This window comes from Euprymna scolopes, chromosome 14 (genome assembly GCF_053919585.1).
Source record: "Euprymna scolopes isolate OS-2025 chromosome 14, ASM5391958v1, whole genome shotgun sequence".
In the NCBI taxonomy this organism is placed as follows: domain Eukaryota; kingdom Metazoa; phylum Mollusca; class Cephalopoda; order Sepiida; family Sepiolidae; genus Euprymna; species Euprymna scolopes.
Window position 1 is genome coordinate 76071577 of NC_136495.1, and position 27771 is coordinate 76099347.

A 27771-nucleotide genomic window follows, 5' to 3' on the forward strand; every position below is an offset into this window, starting at 1 on the left:
TTTAACATTTTTTGAACGCTTGAGCATTATTACCTTTAAAATGCTATAGAGAGAATATGGCTATTTTGAAGGTATTAACTCGGGACTAAATTAAATGGGTTAGCTCCCAAATATTTGCGTTTTTTCATTATTATGTAAAAAAAAAAAAAAAATACGAAAGTTTATTGAACGAAATAAAACGAACTTTTTTGCCAACAATTTTATTTCTGCAACATATTTTTAAAATAAAATTCAGTAATTTTTTTGTCGCATAAAATCGTCAAAAAAAGAAGCGATTATTTGGAAAGTACACCCTTCAATATACGTAAGTATATATGAAATGCGTCGGTTTAAAGCATCACCAATCTACACAAGCACACAAAAAATAACAATAATGATGTGTGAAATACATAAATATTTATATATTTACGCACACACTTTTTTTTTTTTTAATTTGGTTTTTTTTGTTTGTGAAAATCTGACTATAATTATCATTTTGGTCCCTTTTGACCTTTTTTCTGAAAGATTTGGCTTCAAATATTTAGTAGAGTCTGGCAGAGAATCAGACAAAGGAAGAGTTTGATTGATATACACGTAGAGAGTTAAAGTAGCTCAGAGTTAGAGTCGGTCGCAATTAGAGAGACCAGGCCAGTTAGTCAATTAGAGTCGGAGAGTTGAGAGTACCAGTCAGGAGCAAGTTATAGAGAAATGTAAAGCAAGCAAATTTATAGAAAACAGAGACGCATTTGTGAATGAACCGCTTCGGATACTAAATTGAAATCGAATGAGTGTTACAGCAGAAGTAAGGCTGATGCTATAACATGTGGCTCAATTTGTTAGCGGGAACCATCTACTCCCACCCAAGTTAACTACCAATGCTTTATGTTTTATGTCATACACTAGATCCAGTTGAATGATGCTGTGTGCTTCAGGTTTAACAATCAGCCGCAGTGGCGTAATGATTTATTAAAAGTCAAAGCAAATACTATCGTCTGTATATCAGATTTACACTGTGTATCAAATTATTAACGAGTTTACATAAAAATCCATGAAACTTTGAGAAAGTACTTACAATACTATTCGGCTACTCCAGTCCGAAAATAAAAGTATTTAAAGCAGTATTAGCGAAACTATGGCAAAAGACAGGAATATCTGTTGATTTCAGTGTGTCAAGTTATTAATAAGGTTGAAAAAAAACACAATATACCCATAACTTGTTCATTGAAATAATATTCAAACATTACATAAACTAGGAAAAAAGCTTAGGACACAATAACTACATAGCAATTTCTACGTCGACAGAATTATTAGGGCATATGCGACACTTATATATGATGACTTGTAAAAGATGTTGGTCCATAGAATTAGTCAAATTTGTGATTTCGTCAACAGTTACTCCTCGCGATACCTCTTGGAGAGCATCCCACAACTCATCTTTGCTCTTAAATTGGCGTCCACTTGCATAGAGGCGTCGCTTTATGATACTCCAAAGGTTCTTAATTGGGTTCAAATCTGGTGAATTTGTAGGCCACTCCATCTTCCGTCGCCCAGAGAACCCCAGTTGTTGCAAATACTCTTTGATTTTGTTTGCTGCATGCGAGGGAGCATTATTATGCATAAAATAATGGTTCTTCCGAACGTCAACCTTTGCTTCTTCAGCTATTGTTCGAAGTGCTCCTTCAGAAAAGCTATGTAAGCACCTGACATAATTTTTACGCCTTCTGGGACTCTCCATTGGCCAACTAAAGTACCTCCGATAATCCCAGCCCAAATCATTATCCCACCACCACCTTTTTGGCGCCTTAAACGCTGATGACGATGTCGTCCATCTAAGACCCATCCCTTGCTCCAGCCATCTGGGCCATCAAGAGTCACACGCACTTCATCCGTGAACAAAACTTTGGAAAAATCCGTTGATTCAGCAATAACGATGGCAAGTTGTTTAAATTGCGCGGAACAGTACGAAAATTTCACAGTACGCGCAGCTCAGCATTGCCAACGTTTCCGAAGCTTTTAATACGGAACTACTGGTAAGTTTCTGAAACTGGTAAAAAAAATGTTATCTCGTTAATAATTTGACACGCAGTGTATATTAAAAAAAGTCTTTTCTGCATTTGCTATTTGAGACATCTTTGCACAAAGAAATAAAAGTTTATATTTTTTAAATTTATTAAACTAAAATAGGCTACAATAGCTAAAAAAAAAAAAAACACAGAAAAGAAAAGAAACGCAGAACAAGAATTATCAAACCGTACAAAGAATTTGTGGTCGGATTAGAGTTCGTTTTGTAATGCATAATGAATTCGTCGGATCCACTTCTTAACTCCCTCTTCCTTCCTTTCTTTTGCACTTTTTATTTACTTTAAGTTTATTTCTGTCTTTAATCCGATTGGTCGAAAGAAGAAAGACAGAAGGGAAAAAAGGAGAGTTACAATTTGATGTCATCATCATCATCGTCATCAGTATTAGTAGCAGTAGTAGTAGTGGCGGTGGTATTATTTCTTATTCTTACCCGTCACAATTGTAAAGTTCCAAATATGTATAGAAAACAGGAAATTATCAGTGAATGAAGCGTTTTGAGTAAATTTAATCTCAGTGATAGAATTCAAATACTTGGGATGGTAAACGAATTAAATGAACGGCTCCGTTTGAAATTCGATGCACATTCCCGAGTTCAACAGAAAAATTCCCAAGTTCAACACGATACACCAGAAGAAGGACGACAGTTACATCGACCGAACCGGTCAAGATGAGAACAGTATTCCAAGGAATCGAAATAATACGAATAATCCACTGAAGAAAGTTTTACCTTTTCTCAGTATCTGTTTAAATTTGGAATTTTGAATACAATACAGGGATTAACTACTGAAACAAGTATGCTTTAATATTTTTAAAATAATAAGTAAAAATCAATTGCTAAAAAGAATTAGTGACTTGTAATTTAGAAGTAAACATAAGAGAAAAAAAAAGAGCAAGACTGCACAAGGAATTTAAAGTTCCCAATATAGTCAACAGAAAGTGAACGAAGCGTTTTGGATAATAGTCGGGCAAATTGCTGAAACAATCTTTCACTTGGTGCTTGTATCACTAATTGAAAGATTCTTATGGAATATTGAGATAACCTGTCCCACTATTAGTAAATTTAATTTAAATAATAAAATTCAAATACTTAGGATTGTAAGCGAATCTTCAGAATGATTATACCACCAATACTCGAGATAAGCAGGGAAGCGGTTATGTAAATAATTGGAAAATACCATGGAATCATTACAAATCAATTATGTTTTCTTCAGAGTAAAATATTAAAAATATTATAACTAGTGTTGGGACGATTATCTGAATCGGAGTCGAGAACCAGGAATCGGAAAACTGGAAACTTTTTGGGTATTGGAATCGGAAAAATTTGTGCCTATTTTCCGACGCCAAAAACGATTTCGTCACTAACTTTTTTTCTTTGATTTTGTTTAAAACAAACTCTTTCACTGCTGGTAGTAATAATAAAATAATCAATATTTATTGATTTTAAACTATCAGTAAAACTAAAATCTATAGATCACCTCTTTCCTAACGCACAAGTGTTTTTTACGTTTGAGAAAATATATGCACATTTAACATGTGTTTTTTATGGTAATCGGAGGAAAAACAACTTTATAGTTAAATATTTAAAGATTTATAAAGAATCAAAATCAGAATCGGTAATTGTATCAGAATCTAGAAAATATTGGAATCATCTAATTATTAATTATAACCCCACGTCCGCCCATATAAAAGCGAATTGAGGAATTAAAAAAAAAAACCTGATCTTGTGTAATTCACTTAAATAAGGACAAAAATACTTTACCTTATTGCAATCATTAAAGAACTTTGCATCAGATATGGGATCATTAAGGTACGAGCGCATCACATTGGAGCGAAGACCTTTTGGGGGCTCGTTTGTCATTTTTACACCTAAAACAAGGAAAATAAATGAAAGCAGGTTAAGAATACGAAGCAGAAATCTTTCAGTAGATTCACAGTCAAAGTTTGTCCATGTAATTAATGTAACAGAGCGCGAACGGGCATATGGCAGCAGCAGCAACTGTACAAAAGCCAACATATGCAAATGACCGAGTCGTGTGCGAGGTGACGTCACAGCAAGGAAGAAGTAAAGAAAAAGATTATGAAAAAAAAAAAAGAAAAACGTGGCCTGAGAAGGAGAGAAATAGATGTGTTACACATGTGGCCCAAGAGAGACAGGGAAAGACGTGTCTAAACATGACCAAGCAAAGACAGAGTACAACATGTTCAATGCGGTAGAGTCTTATTAAGCATACTGGAATACGAGAAGAATTTTGACCACGATACAAGGCATTATTCTGAAAGTACCTGTAAATAAATGTCTGTTGTTTCACAACTAAAAAAAATGAGTCAAATTCTTTTCTTGTCTTTAACCACTTGCTACTGTCTGCATACAATATGTGGGTCCCGCGTGTTGATACATAACAACAACGTTACATCAAGTATAAAAAATGAAAGTGTTGGAACATAAAGGTTGCTTTGTAAACTATGAGGAGTGCAGAAGGAAACTGGATCAAGCCTGTCCAGTGTGTTCTCGAGAGTCCAACATTCAAACTCCTCGACCTGACCCTCTCAGACAACATGAAATGGAATAAGTACATAAAAGATGTTGTCAAGTCTTCTACAAAGAAGGTAGCCTCCCTCTACTAAGCAAGTTTGATTTTTAAAAAATAATTATTAGATCAGGGTTAAGGTTTCGAATGAAGCAGATTTCATTTTTTTCCATCATATTTTCCCTTTTGGCAATGGTTTCAACCATTTGTTTGATTAAAAATTTGATAATATGCGTAAACGCTTACTTTCTTAAGTGGTCTTATGATTTTGACCAGGACTGTATATATATATATATATATATATATATATATATATATATATATATATATATATATATATATATATATATATAAAAGTAACTTTGTGTAGGGGGGGGGTCTGCGCGCGCAAGTGCGGAACAGTCTCTAACAAACTACTCTGTCAATTTTTTCAATTTACTGCGTCTATATCTTCCTCCAATGTAAATACTCCTGATTTACTTGACTAGTAGCAAAATCCCACCCATTCACCGTAGAGGTCTATAGATACTGGAAGATTTTCTACTCTAATAGCTTTTTTACTCAGACAATGTGTCTTTGGAATCTCTTTCCTGCTCATTGTTTCCCTGACTGTAACAGCATGAAGAAATGTAAATGCAATGTGAACAAAAATCCTGTTGTCTCTATCTAGGTTGCTTTCCTGTAAATATGATTTATAGCACAATAGACGCTATGTTTGAGGTGAATAAAAAGGTAAAAGAAAAAAGTAAAGAAGCGCCGCACCCAACGATCGAACACATTCAACTTCTTTTGAAACACAAAAGAAAATGTTTCTTTGAAATTGTCGAGATTTGCATGGATTGAACTTGTTCACAATATGCTGTGACAAACTCCACCAACAAGTCCAGCAACAAAAATGTCAACTTGTTATGAATAAGATTAATATTCTGTAGAATTCATCCTTTTGTCAACCAAATTTCAGAGAAAGAAAAAAATAGGAGCGCGGTCGGATGTGCGCGGGATGGGGTCGGAACCTATTAGCAGGAGGGACAAGAAACAAAAAAAGAATAGTTTTGTGCAAATTTACCTGTAAGTCAAAAGTTTAAAACCTTTTCTTTTTTTAAACTACGTTGATTTTTTTAAAGTGAAACCTTACCTTTTAAAAATTTTTTCCTGAAAAGATTGAATACCTACAACTTTTTCTGCTTCATTCATTTTTTTTTAGATTAAAAAAGAAGAAATTAAATATATTGAATCAAAAACTCATGTATTTCTTTAAGAGAATAAAAAAATGGAAAATCGGTCGAGTGGAATTATTGACTAACTATAAAGCAATAGAAAGGGAGATTAATTCTGGCGCTTAAGGCCACCTAAGTTCTCAACTTGAAGAAAAGGCGGCGTTTCTCTCCCGTTATTCTAGTTGTGAAACATCTCATGTCGCGGTATTTTTTAATCCTTGCTTAAAAAAATATTTTATTTAAAAAGGACATGGAATATAAAATATAAATACGGATAAATTCTTAACAATGAAGAATGGAAGTACCCATTGATTAGTATTTTTATAGGGAGGTGATTTTTGGAATTTATATATATATATATATATATATATATATATATTCGAAGTAAGTTAAAATTCGTTGATTTTCTTGAAATTTTTTTAAAAGAAAACAAATATTGCATATTTTGCTATTAAACCTGTTATTATTTTAAAATTTGGTCTTTGTTTCTTTTTATTGAAAAAAATAGGGTTTGAATTATATTTTTCAAGCTTCGAAAGATAGTAAGTGTAATAATTTAATTTTTTTATCACACATTTTTAATGGCGATTTCTGACACTCCTAGTTTATAGCGTCCAATATATATATATATATATATATATATATATATATATATATATATATATATATATATATATATATATATATGAATCACAATTTAATTTATTTGCTCTATCTTGCATATCGAGCAATTCTTATTTAGATGGGATAACTTATAGAATATTACCGCCAGTAATATTTTGTAAATCTTATAATTACAGGTTTCCATACCAACTGATTGTAAAATAAAAAAAACTATTCTAAAGAAGTATATATATATATATATATATATATATATATATATATATATATATATATATATATATATATATATATATAAAGCTGAACGTCTGTGTGTGTGTGTGTGTGTGTGTGTGTGTGGTCACGAATAGGCTCCTATATGGTTGACTATTATAGAAAAGTGATCACATATAATGATAGAAGATGTATCGAGACACAGGAATGGGTATGTTTGATCTGGCAGAACGGTGGTTCATTAAAATTGTGGGGTCTGTGTTCGCGCCTGGTCCACAAAGTATGGAAATAAAAAATTAAAAAAAAAAAAAAAAAAAAAAACGTTTACAACGGTTTCTGATATAGATGTACATAAGAATACTTTGATAAGTATGTTTTAACTTAAATAGGGATGGTATAATAAAATTGTGGGTCTGCGTTTGCACCTGGCCTCCATAGAATGGGAATAGGCACACACTTTAATAAAGACTTTTCATACCTATCTGCGTAAGTATACTTTGATAATTATGTTTAAGTTTGAAGAAATATGGAATAATAAAATTATGGGGTGTTCGTTCGCGCCTGACCTCCATAAAATGGAAATATATCACAAAGTTTAACAAGGTTTTTTAATATAGATCCACAGAATATTGTGATAAGTGTTTTAGTGTGAACAGGTATGGTATAATAAATTATGGGGTTTATCTATTTTATTTTTACTTTCATCATATTTTGCTTTTGTTTCGATACCCCCAAATTCGAAGCTTTCTCTTTACAACCCTTCCTTTTCATAACCTATCATACTTTCATAAATCAGAGTCCATTTTCTGTAGGCTGTTTTTGAACCCAGTCAACGACGGGTACTTTTGCTAGTATATATATATATATATATATATATATATATATATATATATATATATATATATATATATATATATAGTAGCGTCCAAAACTATGGGACAAAATTTTAAAACCTAATATTTGTTAGAAATAATAATTGTGGAACGCTGAATTTTTTACAACTGGTATCATCCATAATAACATACTAAAATTTGAATCATTTGTAAAGGATACAAAAAGAATTATAACAATGATTTATTTATTTTAAAAATATTAACGTCCAAAAGTAAGGGAAATGTGCGTTTTTTTTTGTTTTTTGTTTTTTTTTTTTTAGAAAGTTGTTTTTATGACAATGAAATTTGGCGCGTGGGGTACTTTTTGGCGTGCTGACGTGCCAAAAAAGAATTACCGTGTTATTATATATTTATCCTTTGGTAGAAAATAACTATTTTCCTTTACAAATACCTTCCGTGTGTTATATTAGGAATAAGCGTATGGTGGTGAGAAGGAACCAGACAAACAATATAGGTTTAAATTTTAAATGATTGATTTCTAAATCGTTTATTAAAAAAAAAAAAAACTTCATGAAAGCAAAAACAAACTAAAGTGTTCAAAGTTCGTAAGGATGTGAGAATGTTCAGCAAAGAAGATTTGGGGGCGTAAAGTTAATCTTGAAACTTCTTAGGAGAGTAAAATGGGGCGCTGATAGGAATAGTGATGAAATAAGAAATGTAAATGTTAATTCTCGCTGTTGGTGCTTCCATGTGGAGAAGTTGATGAATGATGTGCGCGAAAGTGTTTTTTTAACGTCGGGAAGGAATCCGACGGAGCAGATGATTACCCCATGCTGGTTGACTGACTGTCTCTTGGCTCAACTCCTGGTGTGTTGCGAAGACTGACGTTTTTATAGTCATGACGCGGACGTAGGTGAAAGCAAAGAGAGTTTTGATCATTAGCTTTCATAATTATATTTCATTTTCGTAAGAGATATAACGATATAGTAATTCGTTTTTTCTAAATTATTATTACGGACACACGAGATAAAACAATCGTTCCCTTTTGTTTTGTTTTGTTTTTTTATTAAAAATGTATAAAAAATAAAAATAAAATAAAAAATACCTTTACATGAGTATAATTTAATCACGTTATTATTGCACATGTGATGCTGTGAATTTTAGTTTTGTTTGTGTATGCAAAGTTATTTGTGTTTTTTTTTACGACCTGGCCAAGTGTAGTATAAACACATCCAACCTCCTCATGTTAAAAACGGGTTTCGAAATAAACACCCAAACCTCCCTGTGTTAAGACGGGCTTTCGGGTTGGGGGGGGGGGGTATTCCGAAAGCCCCGTTCGAAAAAAAAATGTCTTGTTACTTATTTGTACGAGTTTCTTTTATTTATTTATTTATTTATTTTATTTATTTGTGTACATTTCGTAATTTATTTACTTCAGTTACAGTGACAGACCCTCATAAAAAATGATTCATAATTATATTTTATTTTTCGTAAGAGATATACCGATATAGTAATTCGCTTTTACTAAAATATTATTACAGACACACGAGATAAAACAATCGTTTCTTTGGGGGATTTTTTGTTGTTGTTTGTTTTTTCCAGTAAAATGCTTCAATAACTTTGCATGCGTATAATTTAATCACGTCATTATTGCACATGTGAAGTTGTGATTTTTTTGGTTTTGTTTGTGAATTCAAAGTTATTTGTGCATTTTTCTTACGACCTGCCCAAGCGTAGTATAAACATACCCAACCTCCTCATGTTAAGAACGGCTTTTGAAATAAACACCCCGACCTCCCTGTGTCAGAACCGGCTTTCGAGGTTGGGGGTGTTTATTTCGATAGTCGTTCTTAACATGGGGAGGTTCGGGTTTTTATTATACGTTGACACAATATTACTCTGTCATTTCTTTTATTTTTCCTTTTTAAATCTTTCCTTTACTTTTTTTTCTTCTTTGTCCACCGAGAATCATGGAAAAAACGACTTTCAATTGCAGTACATGTTTTTTTTTATATATTAAAAGCGTTGAAAAATACAAAGTATAATTTTGGGTACTTTTGTATTTTTGGTACCGTGCTAAAATAATATTATTTTTATTTACAAAGTAATTTTAACCTTCGGGAGGGGAGGGTGTCTTGTCACTATTAGAAAAATTAGCGTGAAACTTGAATTTAACCTGAATACACTATTTACAAATAGCGCGGTACCAAAACTCTGCCATCATATGCATCTGAGAAGGCTGAAGCACAGATTAGTTACTAAACAAGTTTATTTAATAATGAATAAATATCGAAAATTACAGGATAATATGACTATTATTTGATTTTTTTTTCTAAATTTCTTAAACATAGGTATGTCTACAGTTTCACATACATCATTACATAGAAACGATTTTTGTCTCGCATGTACATTATTTTTATATGCTGTAAGAAATTTGTAAAAAATATTAGCAGTTTATTTAAACCTTCTTTTAAATGGTAAAAAGTTAGAATGATAATATTAAATTACACTTACATAGTGTTACATACAGTAAAGGTTAAAGCTGTGGCGAGCGTTCGAGGTACATATTATTATTACTACATTTATTAAAAAAATAAAACAACTGATTAGGCTATTTTGGCAGTATAGACCTTAGTAATTTAATATTTGGCCAACAACAAATATAATAACCGTATTTGAATTTTTTTATGTGGGGGATGGTTCATGCTACCACCGGGCAACGCCGGTTAACGGATTCTGCTAGTATTATATATAATAATAATATATAATAATAATATATAATAATAATAATAATAATAATAATAATAATATATATATATATATATATATATATATATATATATATATATATATATATATATATATATATATATATATTAGCTGTATATACCCGGTGTTGCAAGGTTGAGTGAAGGGCTTACTCACAGACAACTTAACAGTGACTGAATATAAACCATATATTGGATTTATAAAGCATAAAACACATCCATGTTTATCTATGAAAATCGAATGGGGAAATAACTTTCATAGTTTAAACGGAAAATTCTTTTCATACTTTCACTGAATCGAGATGTGATTTGAACGAACGCTAAAAAGAAAATATCTCAAATAGCCACCCTCTTTCGTTTTCCAGTTTTCAAGTTAGTTTTCACTGGAACGTGTTAACAAAGTATTTCAAAACAATGAAAATTGTTTTAAGCCCTCAAAGTAACCAATTTATATCAAATTGATCAAGCCTATAAAGAACTGTGACCTTTTTTTTACATGGGAGTCATCACCATTTATCAAGGCCCGAAAGCCACTCGAGGATAAGTGTTACTGAGTGTACGGTAGTCACTGAGACTACAGTATATTAATATTTAGTGGTGGAAATGGGGTAGTCATGGATTATTTAGGGGTTGGAGCGGCTCAACAAGAATTTGTTTACATTGGACTTGAAGACGACCATATTGTAGTCAGCTGGAAAGCAGGCCAGCCGAACATAGTTCCACGGGCGGGCAGTGTTAGGAAAAAGGTTTTGTTCTTGGAATTTTCGTTTAGATTTAGGCACAGACAGAAAGTGAGGGAAACTGTTGATGGTCGTTGTAGTTAGACGAATATTTTTTGTGAACGTCTGAACCATAGATTGAAGCTCAGATGAAACTTGCTATGAAAATAAAAATAGAGAAGACAGGCTCGCAACATCTCTTCCGTGGGAAAGAGGTTGCAGGCAAGAAAAAAGGGCACCACCTACGTGGTTTTGGAGACGGTTTTGAACTTTGTCAAGGCAAGATAAGGTGCTCGGGTAGGGGTAGAGGATTGTGTCAGGAGTTAGATACTTTCTAGAGCAGTAGAATGATTCAACTATTTTTCCGGAGACTTTGGCAACAGATTTGATATAAGTCTTTCACTTTAGGTCTGGAGAAACAGTCAGACCCAGAAGTTTTAGACGATAGCGATTCATATAAATTGGGCCAAGTGGGGATCAGAGCGTTTATGGTGAAAAGATAACGAAATAGCTATTGATGAAAACAGCACATGGTTTAATATTTATGGTTTACCAGTGGTCATATATTTTTATAAATTATGTTTTTAAAAACTTACGATTGATTAATGGATCTAATTAAATTTTATATAATCTGAATCCAAGTAGAGATCAGAGCTTATATGGTGAAAAGATAGAAGTTTGGTTTTGGTTGCATTAAAATAACCACTTTTTACCCTTTGCGCCACATGCTCAAGTCAGATTTCTTTCATGATGATGCTGATATGTACATTTCTAATTTAAACAAAAACTTTGAAGATTTATTTAAAAAAAAAACTTTTAAATACATAGTTTATAGAAATAAAGGTTCTAAAAGCCTTCTGTTTGTTTTGTGTGTGTGTGTATAGACGTTATTGTTTGTATTCACAAAATGAACTCTTGATATACACAGATTTTAAATTAATTAAAAAAAAAAAGAAGGAGCACTTACCATTCTGTAAAATAGAAACGGGAAATTCATCTGACGCGTAACTTGTCAGCCAGAGTCGAAAATCTTCATGGGTCTTCTCAGGTTTAATCACCTTCACAAATAAATCAAATATATTTTGGAGAGATTTTCTTCATAAAGCAATCTATGCGAGTCATGCACTTAAATAGTATATAAATTGGTTAGTTGAAAATAGCAATTAGTGATCATAATGATGAGGGGTTTCCAAAAATAATGGCTCCTATTTTTTATTGGATCAGAGGGGATTGCAAATTGCATTGTTAGGATGACTGAACTTATGTATTCATGACCTGAAAATTTCATCCCTTTGTTGCAAATATTGACGCTGTGAGACTCTAAGGAAGCAATCCCTGTCATTTATGTGCGTCAAAAGCAGAGATGCGTCATTGAATTTCTGACAAAAATGCATTGAGAATAAGTGGTGACTATGTAGAAAAATAAATTCTGAAGCACAAAAAGCTCGCTTGTTTTAATGGCATCACTCCCATCTTCGAGCCCCTTAACTTTTGGAGTTAAAAATATACGAGGTTTAACTTTTGGAACGACCCTGATACTAAACTGTGGGAATTAATAGAAACATATATAACGTTACATAGCTTAGAGAGCAACAATAAGTTCCTTGGAAGCATGTAACGAGTGATCACAGGAAATGGAGATGAACTGACAAAATATGATTAAATCATGATTATCGGTCTCTCTGTCCTCCCATCACGTATGTTAGTGATTTGTAACGAAGATTGAGTCGAATAAATCTTCAGTGTCTTCCATCAGTTTTTGTCTTGTCTTAGTTCTTTTGAACATATACACAAGGAGGTTTGATTTCACGATGTAAAAGGATCATGAACGGGCTGCGTACAAGAAGAAAGTATTTTTACGTGCTTGTATTTAGGGAATATTAAACATGTAACAAATATTAAAAAAAACTAAAAACTCGGAGTCACACACCTCAAGAAATACTTATTGTACATAAATCAAGTCAAAAACAAGGAAACTTTTGTTTTAACACTAGCCATACCCGGTCACGTGTTGCTGTAGCTCAGCTTGTGTAAATTAATCCCACTCCAAGACAAAATTCATTTTTTAAGAAGGAATTAATGTGGCAAACATTTTTTCATTGAAGAACACTATCCGTAAGGTTATTAATACAGAAAATAGTTAACAGACAGACAGACAGACAGACAGACAAAGAAGGAGACTTGAGAAGAATACATACAGAGAGTTGTGTTTTTATTTTGGCAGAAAAAGAAATGTAAAAAGCGAGCAAGCGAGAGAGAAGGAGGAAATAAAAACTGTTGTAGATAACGTTGATGCCGTAAAATGTTTGTTGTTGTTTTTTCGACATAATAAGAAATGTAAAAAGCGAATGAGAGAGAGAGAGAGAGAGAGGGAGAGAGAGAGAGAGGAAATAAAAACTGTTGTAGGTAGTATTCATGCCATGAAATGTTTTTCAGCATAAAAAGAAATCTACAAAGCGAGCGAGCAAGCAAGAGAGAGAAAGAGAGGGGGGAAATAAAAACTGTTGTAGATGATGTTGATGCTGTGAAATGTTTGTTCTTTTACTTCGGCATCGCCATGTAATGTGTTGTTTTTTTCTCAGTACAAAAAGAAATGTGAAAAGCGAGCAAGAGAGAGAAAGCAAGCTAGCAATTGAGTGTGCGTGAGAGACAGAGAGAGAGAGAGAGATAGGGAGAGAGTTGAGAAAAACATATACAGAGAGAGAGGGGGAAGAGAGGGGGGTGAAACTTATGTAGATATTGTTGACGTCGTAAAATGTAAGAAAATGAACGCAGCAATTTACTCAGAGGGCAAAAGTAGGTATCATTGTGATGCCATATTTGAATGGTACATTAGTGTTTATTTAGCATGCAAATACTATTAATCCGGAATGGTCAAAGCTCAGCCAATCAAAATGAGTAGAATTAGTCTGTGGGAACTTTATTATTTTTGAATTGGAAAAGGGAACGATTATGTTATGTCTGTTAGCTTATGATCCAATTACAAAGGATACAAGTACAATATATGTATAATGTGTATATTTCCTCTCGATGTTGACTGGGGTGGTAGAAGGACTTAATATTTAGAAGGAAAAATAGGAACTACTTCTTCTAAAGATGGTTGCAATTGTGATGGTGTTGCTCCTAGGATGAAATGTGGGATTTTATTATAACGATTAAATGTGTCTGAAATGTCGTTCTAAAGTTACATCAGATAGTGGCTAATAGTCTAGACATAATAAATTTGTATGTGGCATTTGTTGTTGCAGCCCTACAGTACTTTGGTCCAGAGGGGAATTTCTGCAATCAAAATATTATATATGGAGATAAAGAATAACCAAAACGATATTTACAAATATTAAATATGATTTCGCTTTTACTACTAGAGATTTGAAAGCGTTTGACAAGGTCTAAGAGAGATAATCAATTTTAACTTTAGTCTAATGTTTTTATTTAGACAAAAGATCAAGTAAAAGAAAATATTGAAATAATATTTCTTTGGTTAGAGAGAAAGACAGAAATTTTCATATACACCAAAAGTCCAGTTTTTCTGTGAGGGATTCAGGCAATTAATTATTTTAAATGGGTTTCTGGCAGGAGAATTATCCTAGGAATTTTGTCGGAGTCAACAACAGTTAGTGTCTTAGCTGCATAACTCTTAACATAACTGAAGATTTTAGACGAACAGTGCTCTTTTATAGTTTTGGTGGATGGAACATTCTAGAATCGCTCAAAATAGAATACTTTAATATTCTACACCTTAGAACATTCTGGAATCTCTCCAAAAGAATATTTTTAATAGTAATAATAATACATTTTTAATATTATGTTAAGAAATTGGAATATCTTAATACTTTTATGAGGAAAATGTCCTCCCATGACAGTATGAATAGTAATTGCGAACTTTCATGTGCTTTTGCAATTAATAGCAAAAACTTGGTTTTCTGCATGTATGACACAATACATTATTTGATGTTGTTTAGGTCAGAGCAAATGTTGACTGAAAAAACATTTGTAAACTGAAAATGAATTCCATTTTCTTCACAATTTTTCCCTCACTTTCTACTAAATCTGTTAATAAGAGTTTCTATATTCTACTATTTTAATATATAATTGTTGCATTTGCATGGTCCACTTGATTACCAACAAAAGATGGACCGTTTTTATAGCATATGAACATTTTATACAATGTGAATTTTGACACTTCATCCTTTTGTTATGTTGGGCACTGCCAGGGCAACGCCAGATGACTTAAGAAATTATTATTATTATTATTATTATTATTATTATTATTATTATTATTATTATTATTATAAATTGTTATTGAATAATAGATGGTGAATGTGAAAAATGTAATAAGGGAAAAATGTTGTGAATAAAAAATGTTTTGGATAGTAAGAAGAATATTAACTGTGGAATTTTAGCATAAACCAAGCAGTGTAGGAATTTTAGTTGATAAATAATAACAAATAGATCATGTGACAAAACATCAGTTGATTTGATTCTCTAGGCTGCGTGTATTGATGATGTAATTACAAAGGGAGATATTTTTTCTTATATACACGTAGAGTTTAGTCAGTTGAGAGTTTAAGAAAATCGAGCAGAGACGAGCTGACGATGGGTTGTAATGACTACGAACCCTAAGAAAGCTGTTGATCAATGTCAATAGAATTTACAGCTTAGGACAAGCGTGCAACTTTGCAAGAAAAGAAACATTCTGGAAATAAAAGTTGCTGAAAATACAATCCGAGACTTCTGGTTGCTTCATTGGGATGAATCTTCATCTGCAACTTCCAAGATTCGTCAAAACAAGACCCAAAGATGGATGAGGTATGTTTCCCCACAGACCTGTCTTCCGTCCCTTTGTATTGTCCGCATTTGTTATATGTCCTGTTATGCATATGCTACACACAAATCAACTAGACGATCACAAAATAGAAAAAACTAGAGACGATTACAAACACTAAAGACTCTCGCATATATGAACACTTATATACACCCACAACGAACAGTAGATAAACGCAGCGAATATTATTAAACGATCAATAGAGACACTGTCATAAATATATATATACACCCGCTATATACACACCCAGAACAGTAAACAGACTCTTAAATAGATGTTTATATACATTCATCAAATAGACTCGTTCATATATACACGTAAATATATTGACACACTATATAGCAACCCTGCTATATAACACTTTTGAGGAAGCCGGTTCTACTCACCTAGAGTGAATGCTATTACTAATGGACACATTACCATCCAGAAATTATTGGTAGATGAGGCATTGCATTGCATTGCAGAACTGAAGAAGTTGGCAATTCTATTTACCAAACATAAATAGCGAGACATAGACATGCTGTGGAGTAAGATTGGGGTTAGAGTTAAAGTTAGAGTTAAGGAAGATTTGCACAGACTCTTGAGCATCTGCTGAGGTCAATGAGGTGATGCAGCAAAATATATTGAGTTTTTACCTGCTACTCAGATATGACGCCATCAAGATATCTGCACTGCATCATAGAAATAGACTGCACTGCATCATAGATATAGACTGCACTGCATCATAGAAATAGACTGCACTGCACCATAGATATAGACTGCACTGCATCGTAGAAATAGACTGCACTGCATCATAGATATAGACTGCACTGCATCATAGAAATAGACTGCACTGCATCATAGATATAGACTGCACTGCATCATAGAAATAGACTGCACTGCATCATAGATATAGACTGCACTGCATCATAGAAATAGACTGCACTGCATCATAGAAATAGACTGCACTGCATCATAGAAATAGACGGCACTGCATCATAGATATATACTGCACTGCATCATAGAAATAGACTGCACTGCATCATAGAAATAGACTGCACTGCATCATAGATATAGACTGCACTGCATCATAGATATATACTGCACTGCATCATAGATATAGACTGCACTGCATCATAGAAATAGACTACACTGCATCATAGATATAGACTGCACTGCATCATAGATATAGACTACACTGCATCATAGAAATAGACTGCACTGCATCATAGATATAGACTGCACTGCATCATAGAAATAGACTGCACTGCATCATAGAAATAGACTGCACTGCATCATAGAAATAGACTGCACTGCATCATAGAAATAGACTGCACTGCATCATAGATATATACTGCACTGCATCATAGAAATAGACTGCACTGCATCATAGAAATAGACTGCACTGCATCATAGATATAGACTACACTGCATCATAGATATAGACTGCACTGCATCATAGAAATAGACTGCACTGCATCATAGATATAGACTGCACTGCATCATAGAAATAGACTGCACTGCATCATAGATATAGACTGCACTGCATCATAGAAATAGACTGCACTGCATCATAGATATAGACTGCACTGCATCATAGAAATAGACTGCACTGCATCATAGAAATAGACTGCACTGCATCATAGAAATAGACTGCACTGCATCATAGATATAGACTGCACTGCATCATAGATATAGACTACACTGCATCATAGAAATAGACTGCACTGCATCATAGATATAGACTGCACTGCATCATAGAAATAGACTGCACTGCATCATAGAAATAGACTACACTGCATCATAGATATAGACTGCACTGCATCATAGATATATACTGCACTGCATCATAGATATAGACTGCACTGCATCATAGAAATAGACTACACTGCATCATAGATATAGACTGCACTGCATCATAGATATAGACTGCACTGCATCATAGAAATAGACTGCACTGCATCATAGAAATAGACTGCACTGCATCATAGAAATAGACTGCACTGCATCATAGATATATACTGCACTGCATCATAGAAATAGACTGCACTGCATCATAGAAATAGACTACACTGCATCATAGATATAGACGAACAATGAAGAATCAAACAAGCTATAGAATGGCGTCATAGGGTATTGCGTGCTCACAAATGTCAGGGATGCATATGAACAAGAGCTTGATGCCTGTGTAACAGAGCCACTAGCGTTGGTAACAGCAGCAACCGTATAACACATATGCAAATGTGATTTCTAGCACCCCTAAAGTTTTCACAAGACAGATGATTTTTCATTTTTTTTCTTGTGCAGAAAACTCGTGGGCCACTTGCTAGTGTGTTACTAGCTTTGTAACACTATGAGCCGGTCAATGGTGTGCTCGACCCACGTGTTATGTAAATATCCTGGAAACGGTGCTAAACTGACATGATGGCCCAGTCAATAGGATCTGTCGGTTAGACGTCTTTTTGTCAGAGTGAACAGTAAAGGCATACCTTACGATTGTGGGTGTGGCTGGCTCCTTCCTTCCTTCAGGCAGAGGTGGTGGGTGACCATGACGACCAGTGGTACTAGCAAAAATAGTACCACAGCTTTATGTAATAGTGAGAATAAGAAAATATAGGAGGAATGCGCTATCCAAAATGTGTGAGGATCAAACAAGTGAGAAAGCAACGCACAAGAATTCGGCCCTAAGAGAGTTGTGCACCAATGCGGATGAAATAGATCTATGAGTCAATGCCAGTCCGCCAGGAGTTCTATTGGAGAAAGATAGAGCTGTATTGGAGGATGCCTGTTGGTGCAGCCGGTGAACACTACCCAATATATTAACTTGGCGGAATAAAACGCTGTAATGAAAAGCATTCACCTAAGTAGTACAACAGCAAGCAAAAACATTGTGCCTCCATATCGATTCCCTTTGCATTTATCTATAAGTGTCCAACATGCTGACTGGGAAATCAAGGATACACACCAAGGCAGCAAGCAAGATGCTGATAAGATGAAAGTGAGACACTTTAAAGTAACTCTCAACTGGGCCCAAGCAAAGTTTACCAAAACACTGAACAACCTGCACAAGTACGGAGCTATGTACAGGGCGCTCAGTGTCCTTGTGGCGCTAGCGTGCAGACTATTGAACACATCCTTACAGATTGTCTCCTGAGCATGTTCTGATGTGGACCTGAAGGATGGCTCGGATACTGCTCAAAGATGGATGATAATCTCTTTAATCCTCATCATCGAATAACATACCTGGCCTTGATAAGCAGTGATTCTGTACTGATATTCTCAACCCTCACTGAATAGATTTCAATTCCACACATCATCACACTGTGCACACATACCTCAACGACTTCACCTTAACTGAGAAGATATGATGAGTTGAATTCGAATCTGACATCTGGTACAAAAGCACAGATCGATGATAGAATCAGCAAGATTTGAGAATCTCTCTTCTACTACATTTCTGAATTTTTAGATAAAGATTAGCTATTCGTATTATTTGGATTTTTCGAGCTACTGTTCTCATCTTGAGTTCATTTCCACAACGTTTCGGTCGATGTGACCTCCGACCTTCTTCAGGGGTATCTTGTTGAATGTTTCAGCCAAACGCGAAAATCTGGACGAATTTTCAAACAGAACCTTATATACTTTCGTTCCATCAGCCGGAAAGGTAAGTAGAAATTCGTAAGGATCTCTAGCATCGTGGATGAAATACTTGCTAAAATTCAGATGTAAAATGTTACACTCTTCCGGGGATTGAAGGTTCAATCCTCAATGCGGGCGACACTCAAAACGCAATTGCAAATTACTTGAGCCTTCTACCCAGTAATGACTGACAGAACAAAAGCACATAGTCTGAATAATCAAAATAACACAAAACAAATAAAAATGATGTTAGAAATAAAACACAGTTTAAAAAAGAGATGAAAGAAAACGCAAAACGTGTTTGTCGAGATAAATACGAAAAAATTGAAACTAAAGAAAAAATTCAAATTTGTAAAGTGAAAAAAAGTGTGGTTTATAGTAATTTGAACAAACAAGTAGATATATAAACAAAGCAAGAGCACTGTTTTGTTTTTTAAATGAAAACAGGAGTTCAGTAAAAAAAAAAAAATAATAAAATGCAATACAAAAAGTTTTAATCAGTTCCAGAACTTGAAATCTATCTTTCTATATATCTATAAAGTTTAGTTTTTTCTCGCTCTGGCATTGATATTAAAAGTTTACCTTTTCTACTTAAAAATTATAAAAATGAGCTTCTGAATGTACTCAATCATGGATATGCGAGCGACTACATAAAGGTTAACTAATTTGCATATTCCTTGAGAAAAGGGAGCGTTAATTAATTACTTATTCATTTTTTTATGGTTTCTTATTAGATTATTGGTTTCATTTCAATATTACGCTGAATTCTATTTGTGCATAGTTTCGATAGTTTCTTGCAACGCATGTAAACAGATTTCTATAGTCTGCATAATTGTGTAGAATTTAAGATGAAAACGTTCTAGCATATGAGAATATTATTATCTATATCTGTCTCTCTCTCTCTCTCTCTCTCTCTCTCTCTCTCTCTCTCTATATATATATATATATATATATATATATATATATATATATATATATATATATATATAAAAGTGACCTGTGTGTATGTGCGAAAAGTTTCTACCAAACTCCTCTCTGAATATTTCGCATACAGAGTTGAACTTTGATGTATAGGGTTTTTGGACCTGTAGGACACTAAAGAAGGTCGAAAGGTACATTGACCGAAACATTGTGCGAATAACATTCAAGATGATAATAGTAGTCCGAATAATCCAAATAATTTGAATTATCAATCTTTATCTCTAAAATTCATGATTATTGCTGTAATATTTTTGAACTATAATGGGTGTATGATCCTGCACAGTCGGAAGATTCTATTTATGAACGATGCTGCTAGGAACTGAAGAATCAAATTAATTCACCAACCAATCAGAAACCAGAATTGCTCCATAAAAACTAAACCTTTTCTGTAGCAACTTCGCATATGTTTTCTTTGTATCAACACGGGAGGAATCTTTTGCTCTGTGGCTTCCAACTCAAGAACTGTCTACTGAGAACCACTCATCTCCAGGACTTGTATAGAACAACTAACCATCGGAAACTGTTCTGAAACTAAACATGACTTACAACTCTTGCTATTGATTTGTTTAGGCAAATTCCTATGAACGACATTTTTAACTGTACAAAATTTCCACTGATCAGTTTTATGGTAGTTTATGTCTACACTGTGTAAATTGAACCTTCCATTCATTTTGATAACTCGATATAAGAAACATGGCTGATCATGATGTAAGATATTTACTTTTACCGACTATATACGCCATTGTCTCTTTTTTGTAGTTCATTTGTTCTTTTGACGCCAACAATCTGTTTACATGCGTTGCAAGAAACTATCGATATTTCTGTCGTCGTTTATCAGTTGATCCCACCATTTTCGTTAAACTTATGCAATTTGCTACCATGCCCATCCTATTTAGTTGAATTATCACTTCACAAGCATTTTAGGATGCTATTAATATTATTCAAGTTTTTTTACTAATACTTTTCCCCCACTCTTTATCTGTGCCTAAACCTAAACGTAGATTCCATAAACAAAATTTCTTTCTTAGAACTGCACGCCTATGGAACTGTCTTCCGTTTGCCTGCTTTCCTGTTGAGTACAATATGGTTGTCTTCAAGTTCAACATAAACAAGTTCTTGATGAGCCGTTCCACTTAAGTTAATAAATTTACCTAATTTCTATGAGTAACGATTACTATATTGTCCAATTTCTACTGTACACTCTTTAACCTTTATCCTCGAGTGGCCTCTGGGCCTTGATAAGTGGTGATGCATATGTAAAAAAAAACCCCAAAAAACTTAGATAGCTAGTTTTAATTAACTTATAATATTTCAAGTTTTAGGTTATTAGTAGTGTCTTTAAGAATAGACATGTTGCCCCCTAATTTTTTAAAAATTGGATCCTGAGCCAGGAATGTTGATTAATCAGGTGTTTAGCAATGGTGCTGTCTTCAGAATGATGCATAGTTAATCTCCTCGACAGTGTCGTCGTAGTCAAACCTATGCTTTATTTTCTTCACTGTTGGAGGCACAGTTTTCCAACATGCATTTGCATTCTTTTGCCAGGTTTGCCCCAACTAAGGAGGAGGAGTTATAAGGTCCGAGGTTTTAAATGTATTTTCGATGTGTCGATGATATTTTATGCATATTCAAAAATGAGTCAGATATTATTTCTTACTGCATTTAGTCAATTACATCCAACCTAACAGTTTACTTGTGATAAGGAACACAATTCCACTCTTCCTTCTCTGGATGTACTAGTGCATGAATCTGAGTTATCTTCTCTTACATCGCTTTTACTGCAACTCAACTTTTATCAGCCTTGCTGGTTGTAAAATATACTTATATATAATCTAATTCATGCAGTTTTCGTATTTGTTATTACAGAGCCAATTTTCTATTGAATATTAGATATATACAGCACTAATTTCAAAATGACTTTGGTGCTATCAGCTAGAATCAAAACCAAAGCATTTAGTGCTCCAGCAACATTCCCTTATTTAGCACTCCATCCTGTTTGAGCTATCGACAGATATATAAGAAAGATTAAAAATTGAACCACTTCAAGCTATGAATGAATTGGCACGTGTGCAAATGTAATAGAAATCTGTCGGCAAATTGAAATGAACATTTTGCATTTCAACTTGCCGCCATATTTCTGTATGCATTAGTCATCCATCCAAACAAAGATTTTATTCGTTATAAACCATCCTTGGTGTATGATTACTAGTGTTGGGACGATCAATCAGAATTGGAGTCGAGAATCGAAAAATTCGGAACTTTTTGTGGTATCAGAATCGCTATCAGAATCGGAAAAATTTGTGCCTATTTTCCGATGTCAAAAACAATTCATTTAATTGGCTTTTTATTTGATTTTCTATAAAGAAAAATATTATCCCGCTGTATGTCATACTAAAATAATGAATATCTATTAATTTTAAACTATCAGTAAAACTAAAATCGATAGATCATCTCTCACAAGTGTATCTTAATGTTTGAGAAAACATATGCACATTTAACATGTGTTTTTACGGTAATAATGAAAAATAACAACTTTATAGTAAAATGTATAGAGATTTAGAAAGAATCGGAATCGGTAATTTTATATGGAATCGGAAATTATATCGAAATCGGAATTAATATTGGAATCGTCCCATCCCTAATGATTACTGTTTCCGCTTCTGTTTCAATTCTTTTCATTTTTTTCTTGAAGAACATGTTTTGTGTTTTCTTTCCCCCTTCTATTGTTTTTACTATGTTTTGTTTTCAACATCGTTTTTATTTGTTTTGCTTTCAACATCGTTTTTATTTGCTTGTTTTTTTTTCTTTTCTGTTTTTTTTTTGTCCTGTTTTATAAAGCTAAATTTTTGTTTTACCTCTTCACAGATTTTCTCCAGTTTCGACATCCAACTTGTAGCCAAGTGACAATTTTGCAAGACAACCCAAGATCCATTCTTAATAGCATCTATTATCATTTTCTCGGCAATTGGACCCTAAATTATTAATGGAAAGAAAAAATACAAAATTATTAAACGGTAAAAAATAAATTATTCCATCAAATAGTGAACTCAATCATTTGAAAATGAAACACAATTTTTAAATATTTTTTCACAAATTTTAAATAATAGATTAATGTAGTTTGATTGAAGCATTGTTTAATGTGTGTATAAAAATAATTCATAGAAGACAATACAATGCAAAGGTTAAAAACGGATCGGCACAAACTGAAGCAAATTAAAACATATAACAGTGGAATAAGATGTAGAGATTCATCTTATATTAACACAATATGTGTGTGTTTTATATACTTAAACACCGCATTTTTACTTATGTCAATAGGGTTTGATGAAAGTTCCATATCTTATGATATTTGAGGAAAATTTCCTTCGACAGATATGTGTTCGAGTTTTTTTCAAATGTGCATACAGAGGCTACTGTAAACGTGAACATTTTCGCGGTAACTGAAGTTAACTTAACAATTATTATTCTTTAAACTTAATAATTTACGGCCTGTGTTAATATATTATATTCTTTTATTTATTTTATTTATTTACTAACAAGGAGACCCGACGTTGCCTGAGATTGAATGATAATCAACGAACGTTTCACACTTCCACATTTGTCCCCGAAATCGATGAAATCAGCCATTTTACAATCAAATCGATTGATTGCCTGAGGATACATCACGGTACACCGGCAGAAAACTTCACATGCCTCGCTGCAGTGACTTAATCCACCATAAATTGTAGTCTACATTGCACTGTAGAGAACCTACTATTGATTTTATAAAATTATTTGTTATATATAATAGCTTGCATGAAAGTTTAAAATACAAAAGTCAAGCATCATGCTTCAATTGTGCTCTAAATAGAAGCATTCTATTTCGAATGGGCCCCTGTCATATCAAAGAACCTAGTGTTGATTTTATATACCTAGCCTTGCTGCTTGTGCCGTGATAATGGCTTGAATTTAAATTTATAATGAAAACGTCAAGTGTAATGGTTTAATTGTGCTTTAAACAAAAATATTCATTTCGAACGCGTCCCTGTCATATCAAAGAACCTACTGTTGATTTTATATGTTGGGCCTTTATGCTAGCGTGATCTCAAATGCACTTGTTATGTTAGGCTGTATAAGGTGTTAACTTAGGTAAAAATCGCCTGTTCCTTCTTTCATTGAATCATTTCGATTATCGATTATTGATACTTACTGAAGACATTCTGATACAAAAAAAATCTAAGATCACTGACAGGCATATAAGGTATCTTCATGTGAAATTTCATAAAAATCGGACCAGCTGTTTTCGAGTCCACAGAGAACCCCCTCTCTCTCTCTCTCTCTCTCTCTCTCTCTCTCTCTCTCTCTATCTCTCTTACGCCCACGCGCAGACAAAGTTCTTTTTATATAATAGTAGATAAATAGACTCTTTCATGTATTTAATGACTTTATTTGCATTTTTTTTTTTTTCTGCGTTCTTAAGAAATATAAGGGATGTTGAAATTGAACTATTTAAACTGACGTTTCATTGCAAAGCGTTCAACCGAAAAGCAAAGTATTTTCAAGTTTATATTTAAGATAAGATAATCAGTTCGAAATCGGAGAGAGAAAAATATACTTTTTATTATAAAAATCTTGCAACTGAATGATATTTCAAGAGTTTAGGAACCGATTTGAAAACAAATATATTCTATTAAAAAAATTTTCTTCCGAATCTTTGGATTCGGCATTAAATAACCTGAAAAGGGTTGATATGCCGTAAAACAAAACCAACCAACCAACCAACAAACCAACAGTTTTGGAGGGTTTATATTATAAAAATAAATCTTGTGGAAATTTTAGAAAATAGTATCAGAATGTATCTCAATCAAACTATATATGACAGATATATCCTAAGATAGAATATTGCTGTCACATCTGGGCAGGAAATGCTCAGAACCTTTTTTTCTGTTTTGATAGAATTCAAAACCGACTTTGAAAGTTAGTAGGCAATGACCTTTTCCTCTCCTTCTAACCCCTTTCTTACAGAAGAGATGCTGCGAGTCTATCTGTGCTCTATCGTTATTTTCACGGCAAGTGCTTAATAGAGCTGGAATGTATGCCACTCCCTGCAAAATATTCACAACAAACACTCATCTAGCTACAGCCACTGTCAACAATTTCTCCCACTCTCTATCTGTGCCTAAATGCTAATTCCATGAACAAAGTTTACTTCCTAGAACGATAAAACTTGTGGAGAATGCTCTGTTTTACGGTTGTTGTAAAAATGGAACAAAAATTTCAATTTCGTTCCGTTTTAATCTTCTTTTATATTGTGCCCAAAAAAGGGGAAGTAATCGAAATAAAATTCAATAATCGTACTTTATATATATATATATATATATATATATATATATATATATATATATATATATATATATATATATATAACTACTTCATTTATTCACATAAAATTAATATACGAAAGTATAAATTTATGCGTAAACTTTAAGTATTTACTTCAAAAGTGCTCAATACGTAGGTAGAGCTAGTTAGTAAGTTATATATATATATATATATATATATATATATATATATATATATATATATATAAACTGAAAGATTTTTTATAAAAATAAAATTTTATTAACAAAAACGGAATAATTTAATTTTTAAACGAAAAAAACTCAATTTGATATACCTTTTTGGTATCTTTTTTTTTTTTACATAAGTCTAACTCACCGTTCACATTGGAAATGTCGACTTTTATATGTTTTCCGGTATGCTTACAACAAATAAACATCCCAACCTCCCCATGTTTAGAACGGCTTTCGGAATAGACACCCTCAACCTTGGCAGTATACCTGAAAACATATAAAAGTTGACATGTCGAACAGGCCCAACTCTTTTCCTGATCTACATTAATGATCTTCCAAATCACATCTTTACATCATTTGTAGACATTTATGCTGATGACGGTACCATCTATGGTAGCACATCTAAGACAGTAAACGACCAAGTTCTCTCTGATTCTCTCTCCTCTGATCTTGAGCACGTGGTACAATGGGGAAAAGAGTGGCTGGTTACTTTTAATGCGTCTAAAATCAAGCTTCTCTCTTTAGATCATCAAGGTTCTAATTCCCATCTGGCATCAATTGAAATGAATGGCCCTCGTCTTGAGGAGACCTCAAGTTTTGACAAGCTTCTGGGCTTGACCTTTATTCCTGATCTTAAATGGAACAAGTACATCAAATCTGTTGCCAAGGCCGCTGGAAAAAATAGTAGGATCTTTCTATCGATCCAGTAGATATCTCACAGCTGATGCAATTCTCTATCTATATAAGAGCCAGGTACGTCCAAGGATGGAATACTATTGTCACATATGGGCAGGAGCTGCTAGAAAGGACTTGTCCTGCCTTGATAGGGTTCAAAATAGACTTTGTAGCCTCATAGGAGATATCCTTTTCCCTTCCCTGCAATCTTTATCTCATAGAAGAGATGTTGCGAGTTTGTCTCTGCTGTATCGCTATTTTCATGGAAAGTGTTCGACTGAGCTTCAGTCTATGCCCCCCCTCGCCAAACTTTCACAAGAAACACTCGTCTAGCTGAAAACACTATCAATAATTCCCCCCACTCTTTATCTGTGCCTAAACCTTAACGTAGATTCCATAAACAAAGCTTCTTTCTTAGAACTGCACGCCTGTGGAATTGTCTTCCGTTTTCCTGCCTTCCAGCTGTCTATAATATGGTTGTCTTCAAGTCCAACGTGAACAAGTTTCTGATGAGCCGTTCCACTCAAGTTAACAAATTTACCGAACTTCCATTACTATCGATTACTATATTGTCCAATTTCTACTATACACTCTTTAACCCTTATCCTCGAGTGGCCTCTTGACCTTGATAAGTGGTGATGCCTATGTAAAAAAAAAAAAAAATGAACGATGACGTAATGTAAAACTGTACTGAATTTAAAACGAAACAAAATTTAAATTTCTGTTCCATTTTTACAACAACCGTAAAACAGAGCATTCTCCGCAAGTTTTACTCCTAGAACTGCTCACCTACGGAACTCTATACCATAGATCTGCTTCCCAGCTGACTATTACATGGTAATTTTCAAATCCAATGGTAAATAAGTTCTTATCGAACCGTTTTCTTAATCCAATGGTAAATAAGTTCTTATCGAACCGTTTTCTTAAATAATCAATTTCTACCCAAATTTCCACCATTACCAATCACTATAGTGTTGTCTCACCATTCTCCTCACGTTAACCCTTATTCAGGTTTTGATAAGCGGTGACTCCCTTGTAAAAGAATATTATGAATTAATTACTTTCAAAGATGGCGGTTAAAGTGTTCTTAAATACTAGATGTGAGAAATAAAGGTTTGAACTTTAGAAATTAAAAAAAATGATCATCCATTGAAAAGAAA

The 27771-nt window shown here is 33.4% G+C and overlaps 1 protein-coding gene across 1 annotated transcript in view; it reads right to left on the reverse strand.

Moving 5' to 3' along the window:
* LOC145293101 (dynein axonemal heavy chain 3-like) overlaps positions 1 to 27771 on the reverse strand; it is a 404365-nt gene that overhangs the window by 30354 nt on the left and 346240 nt on the right. Inside the window, exon 63 of the mRNA XM_080139477.1 lies at positions 3821 to 3927. Coding sequence (XP_079995603.1) covers positions 3821 to 3927 — 107 coding nt within the window. The remainder of the gene's footprint in view (positions 1 to 3820; positions 3928 to 27771) is intronic.